The sequence below is a fragment of the Microplitis demolitor genome, chromosome 4 (assembly GCF_026212275.2).
Source record: "Microplitis demolitor isolate Queensland-Clemson2020A chromosome 4, iyMicDemo2.1a, whole genome shotgun sequence".
NCBI lineage: Eukaryota > Metazoa > Arthropoda > Insecta > Hymenoptera > Braconidae > Microplitis > Microplitis demolitor.
Window position 1 is genome coordinate 348,189 of NC_068548.1, and position 21,514 is coordinate 369,702.

General features: G+C 29.5%; 6 protein-coding genes across 6 annotated transcripts; 4 read left to right on the forward strand and 2 right to left on the reverse strand.

Moving 5' to 3' along the window:
* The first annotated feature begins 110 nt into the window (after window positions 1–110).
* On the forward strand, window positions 111–1,050 carry LOC103572576 (apolipoprotein D-like). Its single transcript, XM_008551220.1, has 4 exons — window positions 111–224; window positions 310–440; window positions 536–709; window positions 906–1,050. The coding sequence occupies exons 1-4, from the start codon at window positions 111–113 to the stop codon at window positions 1,048–1,050; spliced, it is 564 nt and encodes a 187-aa protein (XP_008549442.1).
* Window positions 1,051–2,262: 1,212 nt separating this feature from the next.
* Window positions 2,263–3,015, forward strand: LOC103572575 (lopap-like). The gene is made up of 3 exons (XM_008551219.1): window positions 2,263–2,376; window positions 2,616–2,746; window positions 2,838–3,015. Exons 1-3 carry the CDS (start codon window positions 2,263–2,265, stop codon window positions 3,013–3,015), a joined length of 423 nt encoding a protein of 140 aa, XP_008549441.1.
* Window positions 3,016–4,239: 1,224 nt separating this feature from the next.
* Window positions 4,240–5,606, forward strand: LOC103572531 (apolipoprotein D-like). Its single transcript, XM_008551172.2, has 4 exons — window positions 4,240–4,382; window positions 4,451–4,581; window positions 4,866–5,039; window positions 5,161–5,606. The coding sequence occupies exons 1-4, from the start codon at window positions 4,272–4,274 to the stop codon at window positions 5,294–5,296; spliced, it is 552 nt and encodes a 183-aa protein (XP_008549394.1). The 5' UTR covers window positions 4,240–4,271; the 3' UTR covers window positions 5,297–5,606.
* Window positions 5,607–6,164: 558 nt separating this feature from the next.
* Window positions 6,165–7,119, forward strand: LOC103572574 (lopap-like). Its single transcript, XM_008551218.1, has 4 exons — window positions 6,165–6,275; window positions 6,372–6,502; window positions 6,573–6,746; window positions 6,978–7,119. The coding sequence occupies exons 1-4, from the start codon at window positions 6,165–6,167 to the stop codon at window positions 7,117–7,119; spliced, it is 558 nt and encodes a 185-aa protein (XP_008549440.1).
* An 8,280-nt stretch (window positions 7,120–15,399) lies between these two features.
* LOC103572530 (phosphatidylinositol glycan anchor biosynthesis class U protein) lies at window positions 15,400–18,117 on the reverse strand. Its single transcript, XM_008551171.3, has 4 exons — window positions 17,742–18,117; window positions 17,476–17,678; window positions 16,104–16,824; window positions 15,400–15,724 (listed from the first exon to the last, which is right to left on the reverse strand). The coding sequence occupies exons 1-4, from the start codon at window positions 17,872–17,874 to the stop codon at window positions 15,471–15,473; spliced, it is 1,311 nt and encodes a 436-aa protein (XP_008549393.1). The 5' UTR covers window positions 17,875–18,117; the 3' UTR covers window positions 15,400–15,470.
* Window positions 18,118–18,291: 174 nt separating this feature from the next.
* Window positions 18,292–21,412, reverse strand: LOC103572529 (putative ankyrin repeat protein RF_0381). The gene is made up of 3 exons (XM_008551170.2): window positions 21,294–21,412; window positions 20,937–21,226; window positions 18,292–20,869 (listed from the first exon to the last, which is right to left on the reverse strand). The coding sequence occupies exon 3, from the start codon at window positions 20,755–20,757 to the stop codon at window positions 19,276–19,278; it is 1,482 nt and encodes a 493-aa protein (XP_008549392.1). The 5' UTR covers window positions 20,758–20,869; window positions 20,937–21,226; window positions 21,294–21,412; the 3' UTR covers window positions 18,292–19,275.
* Between the last annotated feature and the right edge of the window lie 102 nt (window positions 21,413–21,514).

Sequence of the window (21,514 nt, forward strand, 5' to 3'; positions counted from 1 at the left end):
ATAAACAAATTCAGACGTTCTAAACTTGATCAGTACCCATATATATATTCACTCCAGAATTCGAAACTCAAATTAAATTTTCTTACATTGCACAAGTAGTCGAAGGGAAAATGCTGAGCGCAACAATTTTTTTTGGGTTAATCGCCGGATCTTTTGGCTACTTGACATTGCTCGATGGTAATTGTCCAAAAGTAAATCCTAGACAACAACTAGATCCGTATAAGGTAATTTTCAGTAATTTTTCAAAAAAATATAATTAATCATTAACATATATATTTTACATGGACAATTGATTTTAATTTTCTGCAGATTACCGGAAACTGGTGGTTAGTTGAACGCAACGTTGAAAATACAGATCAAAAGGGAACTTGTCAAAAATTACACTGGGATTCACCAGTGAATGGTGAAGTAAGATGCGTTACCAGCCGCAATTCAATGACGTAATTATTTATTATTTATCATGGATCTAGAAATTATTAGTAAAATCATCTAATTATTGGTGATTTATTCATTGAAATGCTATTATATTACACAGAACCAATCTTACTACAATAGTTGAGGCCCAAGCAACCATAAATGAAGACAATATCGTTAAATTCCGTAATGAAGTCCCTGTTCAGGGAGAATTCGACGAGAACCAATGGGTTCTTGCAATAGATTACGACTCTTATTCAATAGTCTGGAGCTGTACTAATATTGGAACCATGCGGTAAATTTTGAAAAATAACTATCATAGTAATTTACACCCGCACTCGATTGGGCAGCATTCGATTTTTTTCAAAAGACCATATTGAAAAAATTCACTCGGGAATCCAGCTCAGATTCCAATATGGAGTTCTTGGACGGATTCCTGTAGAAATCCAACTTAGATTAGACTAACTCGGAATTTCAAATTTTTTTTCTAGTATTGAGAAAGCCTTCGTATTCACAAGAAACCGAGAGTTAATGGACCCGAACTTCGTTGCGGCAGTATTCAACAGTTACGGCTTAGATTATCCTAATTTCACTGTAATTGATAACGAAAATTGTGATCCAAACTTTATTTACTAATGTGCAACTTAAGTTTCAAATAACCCGACATGTAATTTTCGAATCATTAAAGAATTCAATTTATTCACTTACTAATTATTTGGGTGTTATTTTTTTCTGTATTTTACTTGAATTCACGCTATAACGGCCGAAGAAAGCATGGAATAGATTATTTTTTTCCAAGGGCGCAAAAGATGACATTTTTTACTGTCAAGAGTTCCATTATAGACGAGTGCCAATCTAACGCATGTTAAATTTTTGTATTATTGATAACAATAATTACTGTAATTATTATAATCAATTATACAAGTAAATGTCATGTTTGAACGATTGATTATTATATTTTATAGTGTTCAGCGAGACTTTACTCATACATGCATACAAATTTGTAACATCGGTTTGAAGACAGTGTAGCGTAGTGGGGTTGAGAATTGAGGATAAATTGTCACCTGTTGGAAGCTTACTTATCGGAATTTCAGTAAAATCATCTCGATTGCCCCTCCCCAATTAACAGTAGTTGATAAAAATTCATAAGCTGACTACCTGCCGTATCTTGTTACAGAAACACATGACGAAAAGTAAAGGGCCGTACTAAAAATTGATTTTTGCAACGTCATGCATGAAAAACATTCGTACAGAATTACATCACTTTGCCCTAACTAAAAATATCTAGAGAATTTATTTTTCACAGCTGATGTTAAAAATGTATTTTTCTTTCTTCCATATAATTTTCAAGCAACAAGTTACACAATAATATGCAAATTATAAATTTCAAGTTTTTTTAATAAAAAAACAGTATAAATACTCGTATTTAATCAAGACATTGTTTTCTCAAATAATAATTATTCATAAATTTTTACTGCTCAGAAAGTAAATAAAAAAATTTCAAAAAATCTGTTAGATTTCTAATGAATAAACATTCTATGGTGAAATCAGGTTCTGAATTTGAATTTTCACTTAATCATACTTTCTAGTTATAGTGCTACAAATAAGTAAACATAAATTAATCACTATCGGTTAAATAAGTATAAAAATTTTTAATAAAACTTGTTTGTCAAAAATCTTGATAACAGTTTGTTTTTATGCAAATCTCAAAATATCTTATAACCCTGAACTGCAGATGTAGGTAAATAATAAACAATCTTCGGTAGATAACCACTTATATATACTGCCAATTTTATGACCAAGTTCAAATTCTTTTAAATTATTGAACAAGTACTTTAATAGTCAAAAATGTTGAGCGTCACAGTTTTTCTCGGATTAATCGCTGGATCTTTTGCCTACTTGACACTACTCGATGGTAATTGTCCAGAATTATTTCCTATGGAACCACATGATCTAAACAAGGTAATTTAAAAGCTACTATTAATTGTCGCTTTAATTTTACATAAACAAATTTTTTTTGCACACTTCGAACGCGAAGTGAACAGGTATTACTTTCTCTATGGAGAACATGCCATTTTAATAATTAATCTAAAGAAATTCCTTTGGCAAATTTGCTGTAAAATTGCGGTATTGCACCGTAAATTACCTCATGTTTGATTTAATAATTTTTTAAAAATTGAAATTACTATTTTTGCTCTTAGGTTCCTGGAGACTACTATTTGATTAAGCGCAACGTTGAAAATTGGGATAATCATGGAAAATGCTTAAGATTACATTTCGATCCACCTGTAGATGGGGAAGTAAGATGCATCACCACTAGCGTTTCTACAAAGTAATTATTTATTATTCATAAGTGATGTAAAATATTTAATCGAATTATTTTTCAAACTTGTAATTATTTTTGTTGACTTAACATCATTTAGAACCAATGAAATTACAAAAGTGGAGTCTAAAGTAACAGTAGATGAGAACTCTATTGTACATTTCCGTCACAACCTGCCAATTTGGGGCGAATACGATGAATACCAGGTGCCTCTTAAGTCAGATTATGTAAACTATACTATCGTCGTAAGCTGTCGCAATTACGGAGATAAACAGTAAGTTGATATTAGAATATTAGAATTATCCTTTTGTGCACCTCAAATTCGAAATTACCATAAAATACCGCAATTTATGACATTCAGAACCATTCCCGTAAATTCCCGTAAAATACGGGGTTTTCCGTAAATTATGGGACTTTACGGTAATTTACAATCAAATCCCGCACTCTACGGTAAATTTACGGTAAAATTGCAGCTATTGCCATGAAATTTTCGGTGATACTGCGGTATTTTAGGATAAAAAAGTAGTTATTTACGGCAAATTGCGGCGATTTACTGTAAATTACAGTAAACTGTGTTAGTTTGCCGTAATTCAGATCTGCTAAGGTTATGTTTTTCATTAACAAAAAATTTTTAGCATTGAAAACGCCTGGTTGTTCTCAAGAAATAAGGACTATAGCGATGACGACTTTGTGAACAGTGTGTTTGACAGTTACGGTCTCAAGTATCCAAATTGGGTTTCAATTGATCAAGATAATTGTGATTAAACTTCTATAGAATAATCATCAATTTAAGTTCTGTATAATACGATGTGTATTTTCACTATATGAAATAAACGCCTATTTTAATACTAAATTATTACGATTTTCTTTAGACATTTATTACACTGACATCCTTTTTTTGTATGCTATCAATAAGGAAATTTATGATTTTGAATAAATTATTATTATAATTATCATATATTTGATGTGGGTGCCAGATCTTTTGATGATTTCCAAATCGAAGTAAGTTTGATCAAACATTAACATATTTGATTGCTAATTACTGTCACTTACGACACAAACCAGGACAAAACAAGCAGAAAATTAAGAAATTATATGCAAATAATTCTTTATTAATTTTATAAAAATGAAATAATTCATTGGAATGTAATTAAGTTGCTGCAGTTTTCTAAAATAATTATAATCAAAAATTTTTTTACTTAAACTATAAATACCAACAATCTCAAATAATCTATGATTTTTAATCGATCGAATTCCCTAGGGATAGAGTAACAAACAATAAAATAATTAATTAATTGCTTTTAAATAAGTAAATATATATAAACCCCAGACAGAAGTTAAATAACTGTTTCACATACAAATTTATTAAAATGTTTCTCAATAATGTCTCGCAGATGTAGGTAACATATTAAATAAATATAAATGTATGATAATTAGATGATTAACCTATATATGTATGTATATATACCGCTAAATTAATGCCTTAGATCAAATCTCGTGAAAGCATTGAAGAGTCCAAAAGTTTTGAGTCAAAATGTTGAGTGTTACAGTTTTTTTCGGTTTTATCGCTGGGTCTTTTGCTCTGACGTTTCTTAATGGCAATTGTCCAGAAGTAGGTCCCCTTAATCCAGTTGATGTTAATGCGGTATGTATTTTTTTATTAAATTTAAAAAATAAAAAATATTTATTTTATATGAACTGATTCGTTTACAGTTGGCTGGAGACTGGTGGTTACTCGAACGCAATGTTGACAATTGGGATAATGGAGGAAAATGTGGAAAAAAACATATAGATCCACCTATAAATGGCACTACAAGAGTTGTTACCAGCCGTGTTTCGACAACGTAATTATTTACTGCTTATTAACGATAAGAAAATTTTCCCTAGTGGATTCTAATTGCAGTAATTACCGTAATTTACCATAAACTGCGGTAATTTACAACGAATTATCGAGATTTTACCTACATCGCGGTAATTTACCGTAGACTGGTATATTTTTGCGGTAAACTGTCGCATTCGACCGTAACTTGCGGTATTTTAGGGTTTTCGATAGGGAAACTTTTCAATTGTTTCTAAAAGTTTGAATTATTCGTAAATAATTTATTCTTTTTTTTTTTTTTTTATTTAGAACCAGCGTAACTTCATTGGTTGAGGCCAAAGTAACTGTTAGTGAAGATAATGTAGTACATTTCCGTATTCAAGTACCAATTTGGGGCGAATTCGACCAAGACCACTGGATTCTTGATTCAGATCCTGAAAATTATGTTATAATCTGGAACTGTCAAAATTGGGGTAGACAACAGTAAGTTAATAACAATACGGACAATAATTTCATTTATTGGAACAGTAGTAGTATATAATGTGAAATAGAACTGTGTTAATTACGGTTAATAGCAAACTTTAAATTGACTAAATTTTTTTAGCACCGAAGGCCTTTGGATATTCGGAAGAAACAAATCCATAAGCGGATTCGACGAAGGATATGTAAGACGAGTACTTGGAAATTACGGCCTCCGTTATCCGGAGATGGTTAGAATTGATAATGAAAACTGTCTTTAATTTTTTAATGCAAATATAATCTGTAATTTATTTATATGAAATCCATGTACTTTTTGCAAAAATAGAGATCCGAATATAATTTTATGGTCCACATTAATTGGGCGATTAACTGATAAATCTTCTGAATTTTTTTTACATTTTACCCTACTCTTCTAGAGATTTTTTAAATTTTGTAAAATTTTAACATATCTTATATTATGATAACTGCTTGCTGCAACTTACATGTTACGCCCCCGAACGTATGATCAGAAAAAGAGATGATTTTTTATCTCTCTTCAGCTCAGTGGTTTCCATAACAACACAAGTGATTTTGAATCAACAACAGAAAAATGATAATTTTAATCTTAATATAAATACAAATAAATGTTTATTTTAAAATTTAAAAAAAGTTTTGTTTCTTTTTATCTTAACACAATATCAGTTTTTTGTTTTTTTCGTTTTTGTCAAAATATTTATTTTAAGTTATTTTAGTGCAATTAGATAATTTTAATTTTTTTTTTCAAACTTAAACCTTTTGAAATTTATCATAACCCACGAGTAAAAGTTGAATTGAAAAATGTTCCCATATGGATTTAGGATGCCCGGATTCCCATGTAAAACTTCGGAAAAATCTATTTCTATTGGAAATCATACGAAAATCAATCGGAAAAAGGCATATGAGAATATAAGCTCGCCTCCCACCCAGATTGTTTTGATAAAGTTGTTTTTCTATAAAACTGAGTATGTTTAAAAATAACACTTCGCAGATGTTAGGTTGTATACAATAAACAAGTCTCACATTCAGATAACTGGGAGTGATATATAAGCCGCGAAACTGCCAATGGAAATTGCATTCTTTGGAAAAATCTGAAAAGTATCCAAGACCAAAATGTTGAGAGCCGTAGTTTTTTTCGGCTTGATTGCTGGTTCATTCGCTTTGGTATACATCGATGGCAATTGCCCAGATATAACTCCTAAGGGCCCAGTTTCTCTGGATCAGGTAATTTCGCTTACTTTTTCTGAAATACCGACTAATTGATGCTTTTATTTTGTGTAGACTAATCATTTTTTTTGTTTTTTTTTTTTTTTTTTTCAGATCGCTGGAGACTGGTGGGCAGTTCTACGGGACGATAATAGTTGGGATCTTGATGGAAAATGTGTATTAGCTCATTTCGATCCACCTGTAGATGGCGTGATAAGAGCTCGGGGCAGTCGTCTTTCGGCATCGTAATTATTTATTATATTTTATTTATTACTTGTGATTTTTTATTTATTTTATTGACGTTATGTCTTTCAGGACCAATGACATTTCAACAATAGAATCCAATGTTACTTTGAGTGCTGATAAAGTATTAGAATTCCGTCACCATTTACCAGTTTGGGGCGACTTCGACCAAGATCAGTTTATTCTTGACTCAGATCCTAACAGATACGCTGTAGTCTACAGTTGTCGGAATTACCGATATCGATAGTAAGTGAATAATTAGGATATTACACACCTAGGGAAAAAAACAGAGACATTCCAGCCCACGTGTAATTTTTACTAGAACCCAACGCGACTGCAACAAACGCGCAGGTTATGTTCACCCCCCACCAAATGTGTATACAATTTTTTACCATTAGCGCATGCGCGAGTTTTTAATTCTTAGTTTTCTCATAAGATGAAAAATTAAAAACTAACTTTTGATTTTCATTTTTCTAGCGTTGAGAAATTCTGGGTATTTGCAAGACCTGGATATTTGAATGGATATTATACGAACGGGAACTTTTTGAAGCAAGTATTAGACAGATATGGTCTGAGTTCTCCAAATTGGGTTAAAGTTGATAACGAAAACTGTAATTGATTTTTCTTTCTTGTAAATTTTTGAATTATCAATAAATATGAATGATATATATTAACATTTTGTATGATTTTTCACATTCCGAGATCGAAAACAGCGAAAAGTTTCGCGGCTAACTTATTTAGACATTTATTAGTATTGAGTTGTCAGGCTTCGCACTTTCTGAATGTAATTTTACAGAATTATAAAGTATAGTAAACAGAGATGTTAAATTAACTGACAATCTATTGTAGAAAAAATAAATAAAAAATGTATAGAATTTATGAAATAATTTGCGCACCGTTAATTAATGAAGAAAATTCTCTTCGCTTGAATTGAAAAGTATAACACAAGAGAACAAAGTGGGAAAGAGATAAGAATAGACGGAGAAAATAGTTTGTACATTTTAGAACTTGATAATAATGTCCGAGACATCCGCAGATTAATTAATTCGAGCTGTAACTGCTGAGTAGATAAAAGAAGACAAAGAAATTAAATTAAAAAATATAAAAAACTTATTATAGTAGAGAGAAGACCGACAATCGCTGAGATACTAATTATGTAATTCCTTACATTTTTAATAAAAAGGTATTGTTGTTATTGACGAAGGTAATCAAGCGAAATAAGACGATAATAAGAAAATATTTTTATTATTTTCATAGATCGTTGCTTGAAATTTTAGGTTATTTTCACGATTGGCGGATCTAAATTACGGTAATTTACCAAAATAAAAATTCTTTGTAGTAAATTACCGTATTTGACTGTAAAATGTCGGATTTTTCAGAAAAGTCTGGATTTTACCGTAAATTACGGATTTTTACCAAAAAAGGCGGTAGTTTACCCAGCATACAGAAGTTTTCAATAAAATAGAGGATTTTACAGCAAAATACGGCCGTGAATTTCAGTATTTCACTGGAATCTCGGTTCGCTTTTGATTCTTGATTTAAATAAAAAAATTTTTTTTAAACTGAGGTGGTAAGTAAAGAAGGTGAGCCGTGAATAGTGATATAAGAAGATAAGAAGGATGACGTGAAGACAATAAAGTACGAGTGAAAGGTCTATAAAAAAATGAAATAAAAAAATTTATGTATATATATTTTAAATATTAGCTGAGAAAAATTCAGGAATACTCAAGACCCAAGACACTTCTGTGCTTATATACAAAAGCTGTGAAAGAATAAGAAATATAATAATAATAGTAATGATAGTACGGGCATAAAGACAGGAGTTGGAGTGAAAAAGTAAAAAATGACTGTCGAGTATGAAAAAATGAATACTAAGAGGAAAACAAAAGAAAAGTTTGTTGAATAAAAAGCAACTTGAGCAAGGCCAATAAGATCTTTTATTATTTTTTATATATATTTATATATGTATATATTTACTTATTGATTTCCTTGAATATTTATCATCACTTGTTTATCGAATTTCTTAATTTATTAATTTTTAGTCACAATTAATTGCAATTTCCCGAATTGAAGTGTCGAATTGAAGTTAATTTTTTTTTTTTTAAATCACCTAGAAATCTCTACTCTACTTTTACCTGACTATATTTATAACAAACAAAGAAATAAAATATTATTTTAACAATTCATCTTTCATTTTATCCATAAATCAAATGATTCCCATAACCAATAAAAAAAAGCTTTAGTTTTCTAAGCATTCCCAGGTCACGTACAGACAAAATGTTTGCCCAATATCGTCTCTACTAACTTCTACCAAAATCGTCTTCATATCTATATATATATATATATTTTTTTTTCTACTGACGTATATTAATAACCGTAGATATTTTCTTACTGACAAACGACGGCGTCAACTTTCATAATGAATATCGACAGTTCAAATTCAAACTTTATTATTAATAAGAAAAATAAAGTATAATATTTTCGTAACTTTATCAAATAAAATAACGAGATGATTTAGAGCCAGTACATATATTGTTAGTGTTTTAAAAGAAAAAAAAAAAGGTCATAGAAAATACTTTAGAATAAAATGAGGACTGTAGTAAAACGTTCTCGGGTGGTCAAGCTGTTGGTGCATAATAAATTTTACTGGGCAAAACCACAATCACCACAGGCGGCCACCCAACGAAAGCTTAACAGTCATGCATTACTTTATATATATATATACATATATATATTGCTAGAGTAGTTACATTTTATTACTAGAGAAAAATATAACCATGTATTCTAATCACCACTACGACTGGTTTAAACTGCTTTTGTCTACTAAATTATATCTGCGTAAAAAACGGATTTTAAATTACTATTTTTTTTTTTATTTTTTTTTTTTTTTTAAAGAAACTTTTTTCAAACTAATGAATGACTTAATTGTTAAAAAATACTAATTTGGAATCTCCAATCTTCTAATTGCCGATTTTTGTAATTTAGTTTGAATTTTCGCCACCAGGCGGGAGAACTCTTTTTTTTTTCTCAGACTTGGAGAGTTATTAAAAAGATTATATATTCGGAGAGGAATAAAAATTCTTATTGACGGCAAAGTCAAGAAAACTTTTACTTTTTACTATCGAAATTCGAAATCATGTATTTATGTATGAATCAGTGATTAAAAGATTTAGATTTAATCTAGTATTTTTGACACAATTAAAAACATTTAAAATATTTATCTATAATGCAAATAAGTACAGAATTATTTTTTTAATCAGAAAAATTTCACCCAGCCCCGGATATGCTGACCTGCTTTTTTTGGAGTACTGTAAATAAATTACTATTTTATTCTTTCATCGATAAAATTATTTTTTAACTTATTTACAGAATTAATAATGTAACAATTTTCCAGTGCAGAAGAATATAATTAATAGATGAATATGATGGTATTTTAGTTGTAAATAAATAAAGCGCGGATGCATATAAAATATAATATCTGAAACCGAGGCGAGACGAGGGTTATTAATTAATTAATTTAAATCTCATGGTAGGTCACATGAGTCTGGAACACAGCTTCTATAGTCAGAGGTGATAGTTATGCTGGGGTAAATTAGAATTTGTTACAACAGTACATAGATATTTTACAGAATATTCGTATGAGGGTGAAAAAGAGGTATAGAGGTATAGAATTAACCCTCTCGAGTACATTGTTTTCAAGTTTATCCACATATACATTAATATTAATGCCTTATTTAAAAAGTTTTTCAATTTTCAATTACTTGAAAATTATACTATACTCGGATTCCCATGGAAAACTCCAGAAAAATCTATTCCTATAGGAAACCATATGGAAATCAATCCAACAATGCCATATGGTAATATAAGCTCACTTCTCACGTGATCTTTTTTTTTATAAAAAACGTTTTAAATAAAACTCAGTATATCTAAAATTATCGCTTCGCAGGTGTGAGAACATTAAATAAAAAATAAATTTCACAATTCGACGACTGGGAGTGATATATAAGCCGCGGAACCGGCAGTCGAAATCACATTCTTTGAAAAATATAAAAAACCAAAATGTTGAGAATCGCAGTTTTTTTCGGCTTAATTGCTGGTTCTTTTCCTTTAAATTACTTGGAAGGCAGTTGCCCAAATATAACTCCTATGGGCCCAGTTTCTCTGGATCAGGTAATTTTTATGAATTTTTAAAAAATTATTTAAATTTGTATTTTATACCAACTAATTTTCAACAAAATTATATTTAAGATTGCTGGAGACTGGTGGTCACTTCTACGGGACGACAGTAGTTGGGATCTTGACGCAACTTGTATATTCGATCATTTTGATTCGCCTGTAAACGGCGTGACAAGAGCTTTTGCCAGTAGTATTTCTTTATCGTAATTATTTATATTTTACTTATTTTTTTTTTAAATTATACGAGAATGTCAATACATTATTTTTTATTATATCTTTTAGGACCAACGTACGTTCAGTGATTGAATCCAACATAACTATGAGTGCCGATAAAATACTACATTTCCATCATCATCTACCAGCTTGGGGGGACTCTGACCAAGACCAGATTCTTCTTGATTCGGTTCCTGGTATTTATGCTATAGTCTACAGCTGCAAAAATTATCGAACTACGTAGTAAGTTATTAATTAGTACATTACACACCTAGGGCGGAAAGTAGAACATTATTCCAACCCGCGTGTATTTGCCGATTTGACCCAAAGCGTAGATCCCTCATCATTAGAAATTATTCGAAACAATTCAATTTTAATACTGTTTAAGCAATTTAATTAATTCAAATGTGAAATTAACTTTTAATATTTTTTAGTGTCGAGAGATTCTGGGTCTTCGGAAAAGATAAAGATCAATACGGATATTTTACTAACCAGGGGTTCTTGAGACAAGTATTGGACAGATATGGGCTCAGATATCCAAGATGGATTAAAGTTAATAACCAAAATTGTAATTAATTATTTTCACTGCATTTTGTTGAATAATTAAAAAAACTAATGAATCTTATAATATTTGCGTATGATTTTATTTCTGTATCCAAGCACTCTACAAAATAATAGTATCTCTATAAAAAAAAATCCACATAAGAATTAACGGCAAATAACTATCAATATTTAAATAAATAAATGTTTTGACAACTTGTGAAATGAAAATATTTTTATAAAAAATAAAGTTTATCTAAAGAATATAACTCCACAGATGTGAAGGTACGTTTTGTAATAAACATGTTTTTAAATTCATGTGTTTAATTTTTATTTATTTTTACATAAAATAAATGAAGACGATTTATGATTCAATTTCACTTGTACGCAACTCTTTCAATACGAAATTAACCCATTCGTCTTGACGAAAAATGCCTTCCGGTTATTTTTAACGATACATTTTAACTGTCCGAGAGTATAGACACACGATATTGTATTACTTTTAAATTTTATTTATGATTTTTAATTCACTCCTTTTTTTATATTGCTTTTATTTTTCCATCGATATCGCCGTGAAAAATGGCCGTACAAATATAAAAATAAATTTTACTGTTGAAAATACAAACTTTTTCTATTCAAAATTAGAAAAATTCAGGTTCCTAAAAAAAAAACTTAAAATTACACGATGAAAAATTCGTGATTTACGTTCTAATTAATTTAAAAAATTATAAGACAAAATAAAGAATCAGTGTAACGATAAAAAAAAAATACAAAGAAATTTCTGTTTACTCTTTTATAATTTTTTTTTTTCCTCCCTTCGAGTCTGAGAGTTTAGTATCTTTGCGGATTAATATTCGTTGTCTCAAGAGAGCTCGAGTTTGTGGATACAGAGACAAAATGAAAGTATAAAAGTAAAACGAGTTGAATAGAAGCTAAATAAAATGATAAGAAAATTGTGGAAAGAAAAAAATATTATTTTAGGGGTATATAATATAAAATTTTTTTCGAAACTTATCAACAATTACTTCCTTTATATTTACTGATTTAAAATTCAAATTAAAAGGCATCAGAGCGAATTTTCGAGAAATATTTTATTTTTGAATTTAAAAAAACCCCTCTATCACGCAAACGAAGAACTTGAGCCTCTTAACTAAAAAGGCCTTTTTTGTAGAGAATGAAATTTTCTACAAAATTGTTATTTGCATTTTTACTGTAAATATCATTGTTTAGTCAATATCAACTAAAAAGGCAAATTATCATCAGAAAAATGACTCAGGACTAAAACAGAAAAAAATTGAGACTGAAATTTTGTTTTTTAAGCATCAAAAAAGACAAAAAGTCGAAAAATATTACTACCCTAATATATATACACATATATAGTTGAGATAAAAGGGAAACCGAACAAATAAAGGTTTTGCTTTAGTATAGAATTTTATTCTCCGAGACAAATTGCGTGAATTTTCCCTTTGGGATGTATAAAATCAACAAAAAAACCTGCAACGTTTCAGTTTCCAATGACAAAATTAATTGATCCTAGTTTTCTCACGTATTTCAGTTGATTTATATATTGATATGAATCGAAAAAAAAATTATTAGAAAATATCTGATAGTAAATATTGAAAAAAAAAAAAATTAATTTCAGCCGTTTTGTTGTTGATTTTTTTTTTTATTCATTATTTTTCCGACAACAGAGATTTTTTGTTTCATTTCCCTAAAGAGAAAGAAAATCTCTTGTTACAGAGAGACAACTAGCCCATGACAAGTCTACTCGACCACGAGGGATCCTGGATGCGAATGCGATTGACAGGCAATTGTTATCTGGACACAAGTTCGAATTTCATTGATCCTCTACCAATTCGTTTTTTTATAGATGTTGCGAAAAAAGAGGGTTACAAATGAAAAAGAGTTTTACTGAAACTACTCAAAATAATGTTATTACCAAATTTTATTAGTTACTTAATTTACAAAAAATTATTTATTTATTTCTGAACAATGTTATGATAGTGAAATTTTATTGTATTTAGTTAGATGTAAATATAACTTTTTAAATTTTGATGGCAGTCTTTGAAATTTTATTTTCGTCACAACATCATTTTTTAATTCTTTTACTATTTTTATACATAATTCTTTATTGTCAATTACTTTTATTAAATCACTTGTTTCATCAATATCAATATGTTCCGCATCATTTATATAATTCATTACTAAATTTTCAAGAGTTACATTATTACTCATCGATTTTATGGGAGTAGTGTAAATCATTTCACGTGGAACATTCAGTTTGCTTGAATTTTTTAGCTTTCTTTTTAAATGATATGGAAATTTAAATACAACAACCTGTAAAAATAAAAAAAAATATTATAGTCTTGTGTAAATCTTACACAAGTTTTTCTGACAGTGTGATAATTTTCATCACAAGTTTCTGTCAAGACACTGCTCACTAAAAATTTCTGCACAAGATGGCACAAAAGACAATTTCAAGTCATCTTGTGCTAATTTTGTAAAAGTGTCTTGCAAAAAACTTCAAAGCTTCTCAATTCTTTTCAATCGATATTTTTAACCAGGGTTGCACAAGATTTTCTCAACGACCGGTGTAAAATCTGTAGTTTTCTCCTTTTTTTTTTGTTATCTATAGCACTTATTAATAAAATCAACCGCAGCTCATGCATAAGTGTCTTGAACAAATTTCTGTCTGCAGCAAGATTTGGGTAAAGACATAGCAAAAGCTTGAAATTTGGCGCCACTTTCGCAATATTCGTGACTGCGCATGTGCAGAATATCTTCAGATTGTTATAATGGTAGGAGAAAAGTCGATATTCTCACTGGTATTGTTGTGATGACTAGACTTGCGCAAGATTTTAGAAAGATTCTTATTGTCGTCCCATAAAGAAATTGTACTTCGGGTATCTTCGGTTTTTACTTCCACTCTCAAGTTCTGTGTACAAAATAACCTCCCACTTTTTATTGCGCAAATATTAAGTAGTGGGGGCATTCCGAAGTTCATTCTCTTGCTGGGACCACAATACCAAGGACGCTACTAACTTATAGATTATTAAAGTAAATTGTACTCATTTATTAGTGTTACCTGATACAAACAATTGCCTGTAGTTATAGATGACACATAATGTGTTCCCGTAGTCGAAAGTGGTGTTACTACGACCATCGATGAATTGTAAATTAAAAATTTATCAAAATCAATTGAACTTGTGTTATTTATAATCTCATCAAAATTTAATGAGTATAATGTCTCGTTTATTGTTTTAGTCATATTTAATGATATTTTCCTTTCCTCAATATTCCGGCATAATTTTAGTAATTCATATCTATGATATTTCTTGATATATTTATTATTAATATTAAATTTCGATGGTAAACTGTTATCATATTTTTTCAAAATTTTTCTCTTTGTCACCGGGTGAATTTGTTCGATATAGAAATCTCCGTAATGCAGTAATATGACATCTTCAAATTTTTTAATATTATAAATTGATAACTCCCGTTTTTCTGACAGAATATCCAAATTTGGAATGATTTTATTTTCAAATATATTATCGTAAATAATATTTGATGTTGAACTTAAATAATTTATATTAATGACATCACCCGGTTTCAAATCAATCGATGGTTTCATTATTTTACAATTTACTTCAATTAATATTAGACTTGAAAAAAAAAATATACTTACTAACATAACTTTTTTTTTTTGTAAAAATTTTTTTTAAACTAAAAATAGAATTTTCAAACAACTCTATTTATAAGAGTGAAATAAGTGATGATTCATCGAATATTTAATTTATTCACAGGACTAAAGAGAAAATTATACTAATTTTGACTTCCGCTTTTACTTCCAATAAAATTAATAGAGTTATGTAACCGTAACATTTTTTGACCGTGAAAATTTAAAAACATCACAAGGTTCCTCTATATTTATATTTTTAGATGTTGTAAGAAAAAACAATAGCCATTATTTTATTAATTTATTTATTCATTATATTAATTTGCAGTAAAAAAAAATTGATTATAATCATTATTTGAAATTAATTATTCTAATACAAGTTTAGCTTTGTTGCCATTTATTTCACTGTGAAGTCCACTTCGTAATGCAAGCTCGCGTTTGACACTAGCAAACAATACATCAGTAAGTAAAAATATTTGCGCGATTGCGAATGCCAGTGTTACGCCAAAGTAAAAGTTAGCATTCGCTGAACATGAGTAAATCCATTGGTGCCATACAGTTGGCGCAAATACTGTACAAAAAAGCACGAAACATCCGACAATAAATCCTTGCTGCATATCTACAAGTACAAATTATATTTATTTATGTATGCATTGTAAATAATAAGAAGAAAAGAAGAATTTCAAGGTGCACACCTCAAACAGACATTTTTTTAGAGAAAAAGTCAATTACCGACAGAAAAATTACCAACAGAGAAATTATCGATACAAAAAATTGTTAAAATAATTTTAAGGTGTGCAATTTATTTTCAACAGCCAAGTTGACATCAATCTACTGCCACAAGCTGACATCAAAAAGTTGATAATTAAATTAAATGTCAATTTAAAAATAGCTTTTACTCTTGATGCTTTTTTTTGTAAACAAATTGATGGCAAGTTTCTGTATCAACTTGCAGTAGATTTCTGTTAACCTTCAGTAAAATTGAATTATAAACTTACGTCGGAATAAATGTTGCCACATTGGTAACAGCGCCATATAAAATCCAACATCTCCAAGACTGGGATACGATTTAAAAATAGCAATTATTGCTAAATATGCAAATGACAATAGCATCGGATCGTTGCGTAATCTTAATGCCAGAGGTACGACATACAATAAACCGACGTTTATTTGAAATGATGCAATAAATAAGCCACGAAAATGTTCAAACATTTCAGTAAAGAAGTACCAGTACAATCCAATATTTGGACGTAAATCGGGAACCATTAATATGAACCCGGTTGTATTTTTCACGAAATTCCAATTGCCCATTATGTAATAAGATAAATAAATTAATGATATTAATAATGCTACGAATAGTGTTACCATGGTTAAAATAATTTTGAATATTTGACGGTTTGATTTAGCATCTTTGGCAACAAATATCGTCGCGGCAACGATCAATGACGCGGGATATAAATTTTGTAGCGTCAGCAAGGCGATTGTTAAGCATGCCGCTAATTTATATTTTTTTATCATGAAATAGAGAGCTAGGGAAGTAAGCAGATTTGAAAATACTGTCGTTGTTAATGCGACGCAGTTTAAAACAATGTAAGGATTGAAAAGATACGCGGCGGGTACGTAAATTATCGACGATGTTGCGGTTTTTGATATTGGAGTGTACGTTAATTCGTCTGTTGGATTTTTTGAAACTTTTAACTCTTCTTTTTCTCTTTTCGCCTGCAAAGTGATTAATTTTTTTTTAACTTAATTATTATTAGTAATAAAGTTTGAAATTTTTAGCGGAGTTTTGAAAGTTGATGAAAATCGAAAAGTGTGATTAGTTTTTTCTAAATTTCTTAAAAGTATTGAATTTTTCAAAAAATTTTAAGATGTCTTTTTTGTAGAGCGGTAAATTCTCTATAAAAAAGGTATTCTACACTTTTCTCAAAAAGTCGATAGCTACCGAGATAATTGGAGTTTAAAATTCCAAGAATTTGATACACAAAAAACTGTCAAAAAACTAATGATTGGTTTTTTTGAAATATCTTTTCAAATATTAAATTTTTCAAAAACTTATAAGAGACCTTTTTTATAGAGCGGTAAATTTTCTACAAAAATAGTATCCTATATTTTTTTTTAAAAACTTAATAGTTATTGAGATATTTTGAGTTTAAAATTCCAAGCATGAGATTCAAAAAAAATTAATGAGAAAATAAAAAGCCGTGACAGAAATGGATAATAAAAAATGAATCTCCATAATTTCAAGCGCTTTTTTTAAACATTCAATTCTCATAACAACTGACATCACAAAATCATTAAAATTGTCAGCTGTTTGTAACAATCGTTGCACATTTAAATAAGCAATAAATTAAAAAATTAAAAACTTACCACTTCTTTGACGTAATTACATGCCGTTGCATACAAAAACCAACTTGTCAATAAATCCCCAATGATAAATAAAATTCTCAATGACCACAATGACAGATATTTATGGACCCAAGTAAAGAACACAAGCCCGATCGGTGTTTCATGAAATAAATCACCGCTGTAAGGATCAATTCCAAAATTCCGTAAATGCACTCCTTCGGTAACTGGAATTACAATTAAAAACAATAATTAAAATAATAAATTATAATTTAAATAAATTTCCTTACCTCTTTTCCAAGAATTTAGTGCCGTTGATATTTCAACCCTATCACTTATTGTTTTTTGTAATTCCGAATTCATTAAAATTAAACGAATGCCTCCCGCTAATGTACAGTACAATAATTGTTTCAATGTAATCATTATTAACTTATTTTTGAATTATTTATCACTTTGTTTATTATTTTATAACCTCAATTTTACTATTAACTTAAAACTATTATTGACTTTTTTAAAAAAAATACATTTTGTTATTTTTAATGGAAGCTAATTAATTTTTATTATTATTAATCATTATTATTATTAATTATTCTAATTTATAATTAAAATTAACAATAACAATTTTAATACTTATATTTATTATATTTGTATATTTTTATTTTGAGGTTGAGGTAGACTGGAATTACTCAATAAGTCAAGTCAGTTTTAAATATAATTTTTTTTTTTTTACTTTAATTACACAATTTAATATCAAGATATATGTATATATACATATTTATATAATAATGAATTATAAATTTTATACACTAATCAATTATTAATTAATTACAGACACTAGATACTTTAATTAATTACTTAAAAATGTATTATAAATTTGGCGCGAAATTTGAATTTTTTTAAATTCTAAAATTGAAATTTTGTAAAACTAAGATTATCGTGGTTTAAACTGAAAATTTAATTTCTAATTAATTACTATGGATAATTATATCAATTTACAAATTATTTTATTTTTAAAATTAAACTATTGAATAGAAAAATAAAAAAAGTAAAAAAAAAAAAGGAGTCGAAAAAATGATGATTAACAGTAATCGATTTAAAAATTTGAATTCTTTGTCCTTGTGGTTTCTGGTAGTCTTGTCAGGAACCATAAGGGCGTATGAGAGAAATTCAAAATTTTATATTTGTTAATTTTTAAATTAATAGAAAAAAAAATACGTCAGTCTCCAAAAAATTTATTTCACCTTATGGTTCCTGGTAGCCCCTCCAGGAACCATAAGGGCGAGAACATTTAAAACTAATATTTTTCTAGCCCTATTAAAAAAATTCATGAAAACAAATATGAGTGCCTAGATTTCCATATGGGGATTCTATTTAAGAAACTCTAAGTACCTGGATTCTCATACAAAAAATACATACGAAAATTTGGATTTATATAGAAAATTATTTTAAAAATCTCCATAGAAATCCATACTAGATTTCCATATGAATGTAGGGTGCTGTAAATACCCATAAGAAATTGTTATAAAAATCCCCATAAGAAATTATTGTAAAAATCTCCATAGAAATACATACTAGATTCTCATATTAATTTAAATTTCTGTGAATTCTCATAGAAAATTATTATTAAAGCCCCCATAAAAATCTATACTAGATCCCCATGAGTTTAGGAAGCTGTGGAACTCTACAAGAATCTATGCTGGATTCCTATAAAAAACCATATGGAAATCTACTCGAAAACGCCATAAGACTCCATGGATTTTTTTAATAGAACGCTCATAATCATCTCCACTGCGCTATACAATGATTACAGACCATAGAAAAAACTCATAAACTCATCATTCTCAAATTGCTCAAGCTAAAATACTCTGCAATTTCTCTGACAACCACATCCGGTAGTTTCCCATAAAAAACATTATACAAAAGCTCACTAGCGGTATTCAAATATTCCTTCGTCTTCATCGCTCTGTACAATTTAAAACCCACAATTTTTCCATACAACGGAAACGTCGATTCCAATACTGTATTAGTAAAATTAATCCTACAATTTTTCAGCGCCAACGCCAACTTAAAATTATTTTTACGCAGCACATCGTAGTAACTCAAATGAGTCTCCGGAATTTTCTTTTGCTTCAGTGAATCAACTTCCCTGCAGCAGTCTCTGTAGTAGTCATCAAAATCTCTCTCCACAGCTTCCAAGTTACATCTCACGAGATAAAAATCAGCAGCTTTTAGCTTAACAATATGCTGCTTAATTGACTTCTTCAATGGCGTGCCAATAAATATCGATGATGTAGAATCGAGAACCTTAGTGTCCTTTTCATTAAGAACATTGACATCAGCACCCGCCATCAATAAGTAATTTATTATTTTGTCATTAGGAGACTTGAGGGCAGTGTGCAGACATGACATCCCATTGCTTTTCAAATTTACATCCGCGCCATTATTTATCAAATACTCGACCATCGATTCTAGTTTACTGACGATGGCGTGATGTAATGGGGTACCATCGACATCTTGGTCAATGTCTGCACCAGCATCCAGCAAAATGTCGGCAATTTTAAAGGAACTGCTCCAGTTCAATAAATGAATAAGTGATTTAGGTCGCGTTTCAACGTTTACTTTCGCGTTGTTTTTTATCAGCAGCTTGATTACATCTTTATATTTCTTATCAACGGCAACATACAGTGGCGTGGCACCATTGCAATTAGCATCGACATCAGCACCGTTGGCTATCAAGTACTCAATTATTTGATAATTATTCTGCTGGATCGCGAGATGCAGGGGAGAGACAACGTCACCGACTGGTAAATTGTCAACACCTGAATCGAGCACTCGATCATAAGGATTAAAATTCTCATTACCCATTGCTATAAAAAATCCTTTCTCCCCTAAAGATATGTTGTCATTATTCTTGTCTTCTAGCAACAATTCGATGACTTTTTTTATTTCTTCGCTCACTGCTGGGTAAATTGTCGTGTACCGAAAAAGTTTGTCAGTGAACTTTTGCTTTACATTGACATCAGCACCAGCCTCGACGAGTTTTCTCACTAGCTCATAGGAATCTAGGCGGATCGCCAGGTGGAGAGCGGGCTCGAAACATTTCGACGTCGCGTTGAGGTCAACTTTGTGCTTCAGTAAATAATTTATCAGACAAATGTCGTTTTTTGTTATCGCCAGTTGCAGAATGGATGGGTTTTCGTCAGAATCACCAGGATATCTTGTGTTGACGCTCATTGATCCTTGGAGAATATTTTCCCGGATTTGTTGGTAAATTAAACTAAATGGTAAAATTTTGACAGACGACATTTTCTTGATATTCTTTTTTTATTAATTCTGATTCGTTAATTTTGTAATTTTTTTTACTGTACGCTACATATATGTCATAAGTATCAAATCATAAATTTGTAGATTAAATTCACTGTAAAGAATGTAGGTATTAGAAAATTTTTTAAAATATTTTTGCACACCATTGAAATTTTACTTACGATTTGTATTTTTGAAAATTTTAAGATTTTCTAGAGTCTGCGTTTTAAATCTCAAGAAATTGTTTTATTGTCCATCAAATCCATGACAAAAAAATTGAGGCAGGTATTTTGATTTTTTTTTGTAATTTATGGTTTTTGAAAATAAAAAAATAATTTGATGTCCAGGAATTTCAGGATCATTATTATTGATTACTATGAATACTGATATAGGTTAGTTCATTAAAATTATAAAGTTAACCTACAAAAATTACGGACACTGATCACGGTTATTATTTGGTGCTTCGTTCTTACTGTAAAAATAAAATAAATTAATTAAAAATAGTTTTAGTGGTTTAAATAATAAAGTTATAAATTTACCTGATAAAAAAGTCGAAAAATTAATTTACTTTACACTTTTTTTGTTGTAAACAACTTGGTTACTTACGACACGAATGACCCAGATACTTATGACAGAGATTGACTTCCTCGCATACCAACCGTGGATCTAAAGAAATTGAATGTTTTAAAATTCAAGTGTAAGGTGCCGAAATATCAATAAATATTTCCGCTAGGTGTCACTACCGCTCATAGCCATTATA

What these genes read in the sequence shown, in the direction of transcription:
- LOC103572529 (XM_008551170.2), bottom strand. Translation starts at nt 20,757, where the DNA reads ATGTCGTCTGTCAAAATTTTACCATTTAGTTTAATTTACCAACAAATC.
- LOC103572576 (XM_008551220.1), top strand. Translation starts at nt 111, where the DNA reads ATGCTGAGCGCAACAATTTTTTTTGGGTTAATCGCCGGATCTTTTGGC. An exon ending in AACAACTAGATCCGTATAAG is followed by an intron (nt 225 to 309) that starts GTAATTTTCAGT and finishes AATTTTCTGCAG; the next exon opens with ATTACCGGAAACTGGTGGTT. An exon ending in ACCAGCCGCAATTCAATGAC is followed by an intron (nt 441 to 535) that starts GTAATTATTTAT and finishes TATATTACACAG; the next exon opens with AACCAATCTTACTACAATAG.
- LOC103572574 (XM_008551218.1), top strand. Translation starts at nt 6,165, where the DNA reads ATGTTGAGAGCCGTAGTTTTTTTCGGCTTGATTGCTGGTTCATTCGCT. An exon ending in GGCAGTCGTCTTTCGGCATC is followed by an intron (nt 6,503 to 6,572) that starts GTAATTATTTAT and finishes TATGTCTTTCAG; the next exon opens with GACCAATGACATTTCAACAA. An exon ending in CGGAATTACCGATATCGATA is followed by an intron (nt 6,747 to 6,977) that starts GTAAGTGAATAA and finishes TCATTTTTCTAG; the next exon opens with CGTTGAGAAATTCTGGGTAT.
- LOC103572531 (XM_008551172.2), top strand. Translation starts at nt 4,272, where the DNA reads ATGTTGAGTGTTACAGTTTTTTTCGGTTTTATCGCTGGGTCTTTTGCT. An exon ending in ATCCAGTTGATGTTAATGCG is followed by an intron (nt 4,383 to 4,450) that starts GTATGTATTTTT and finishes ATTCGTTTACAG; the next exon opens with TTGGCTGGAGACTGGTGGTT. An exon ending in ACCAGCCGTGTTTCGACAAC is followed by an intron (nt 4,582 to 4,865) that starts GTAATTATTTAC and finishes TTTTTTATTTAG; the next exon opens with AACCAGCGTAACTTCATTGG.
- LOC103572530 (XM_008551171.3), bottom strand. Translation starts at nt 17,874, where the DNA reads ATGATTACATTGAAACAATTATTGTACTGTACATTAGCGGGAGGCATT. An exon ending in ACTAAATTCTTGGAAAAGAG is followed by an intron (nt 17,679 to 17,741) that starts GTAAGGAAATTT and finishes TTGTAATTCCAG; the next exon opens with TTACCGAAGGAGTGCATTTA. An exon ending in GTGGCAACATTTATTCCGAC is followed by an intron (nt 15,725 to 16,103) that starts GTAAGTTTATAA and finishes TTGTACTTGTAG; the next exon opens with ATATGCAGCAAGGATTTATT.
- LOC103572575 (XM_008551219.1), top strand. Translation starts at nt 2,263, where the DNA reads ATGTTGAGCGTCACAGTTTTTCTCGGATTAATCGCTGGATCTTTTGCC. An exon ending in AACCACATGATCTAAACAAG is followed by an intron (nt 2,377 to 2,615) that starts GTAATTTAAAAG and finishes TTTTGCTCTTAG; the next exon opens with GTTCCTGGAGACTACTATTT. An exon ending in ACCACTAGCGTTTCTACAAA is followed by an intron (nt 2,747 to 2,837) that starts GTAATTATTTAT and finishes AACATCATTTAG; the next exon opens with AACCAATGAAATTACAAAAG.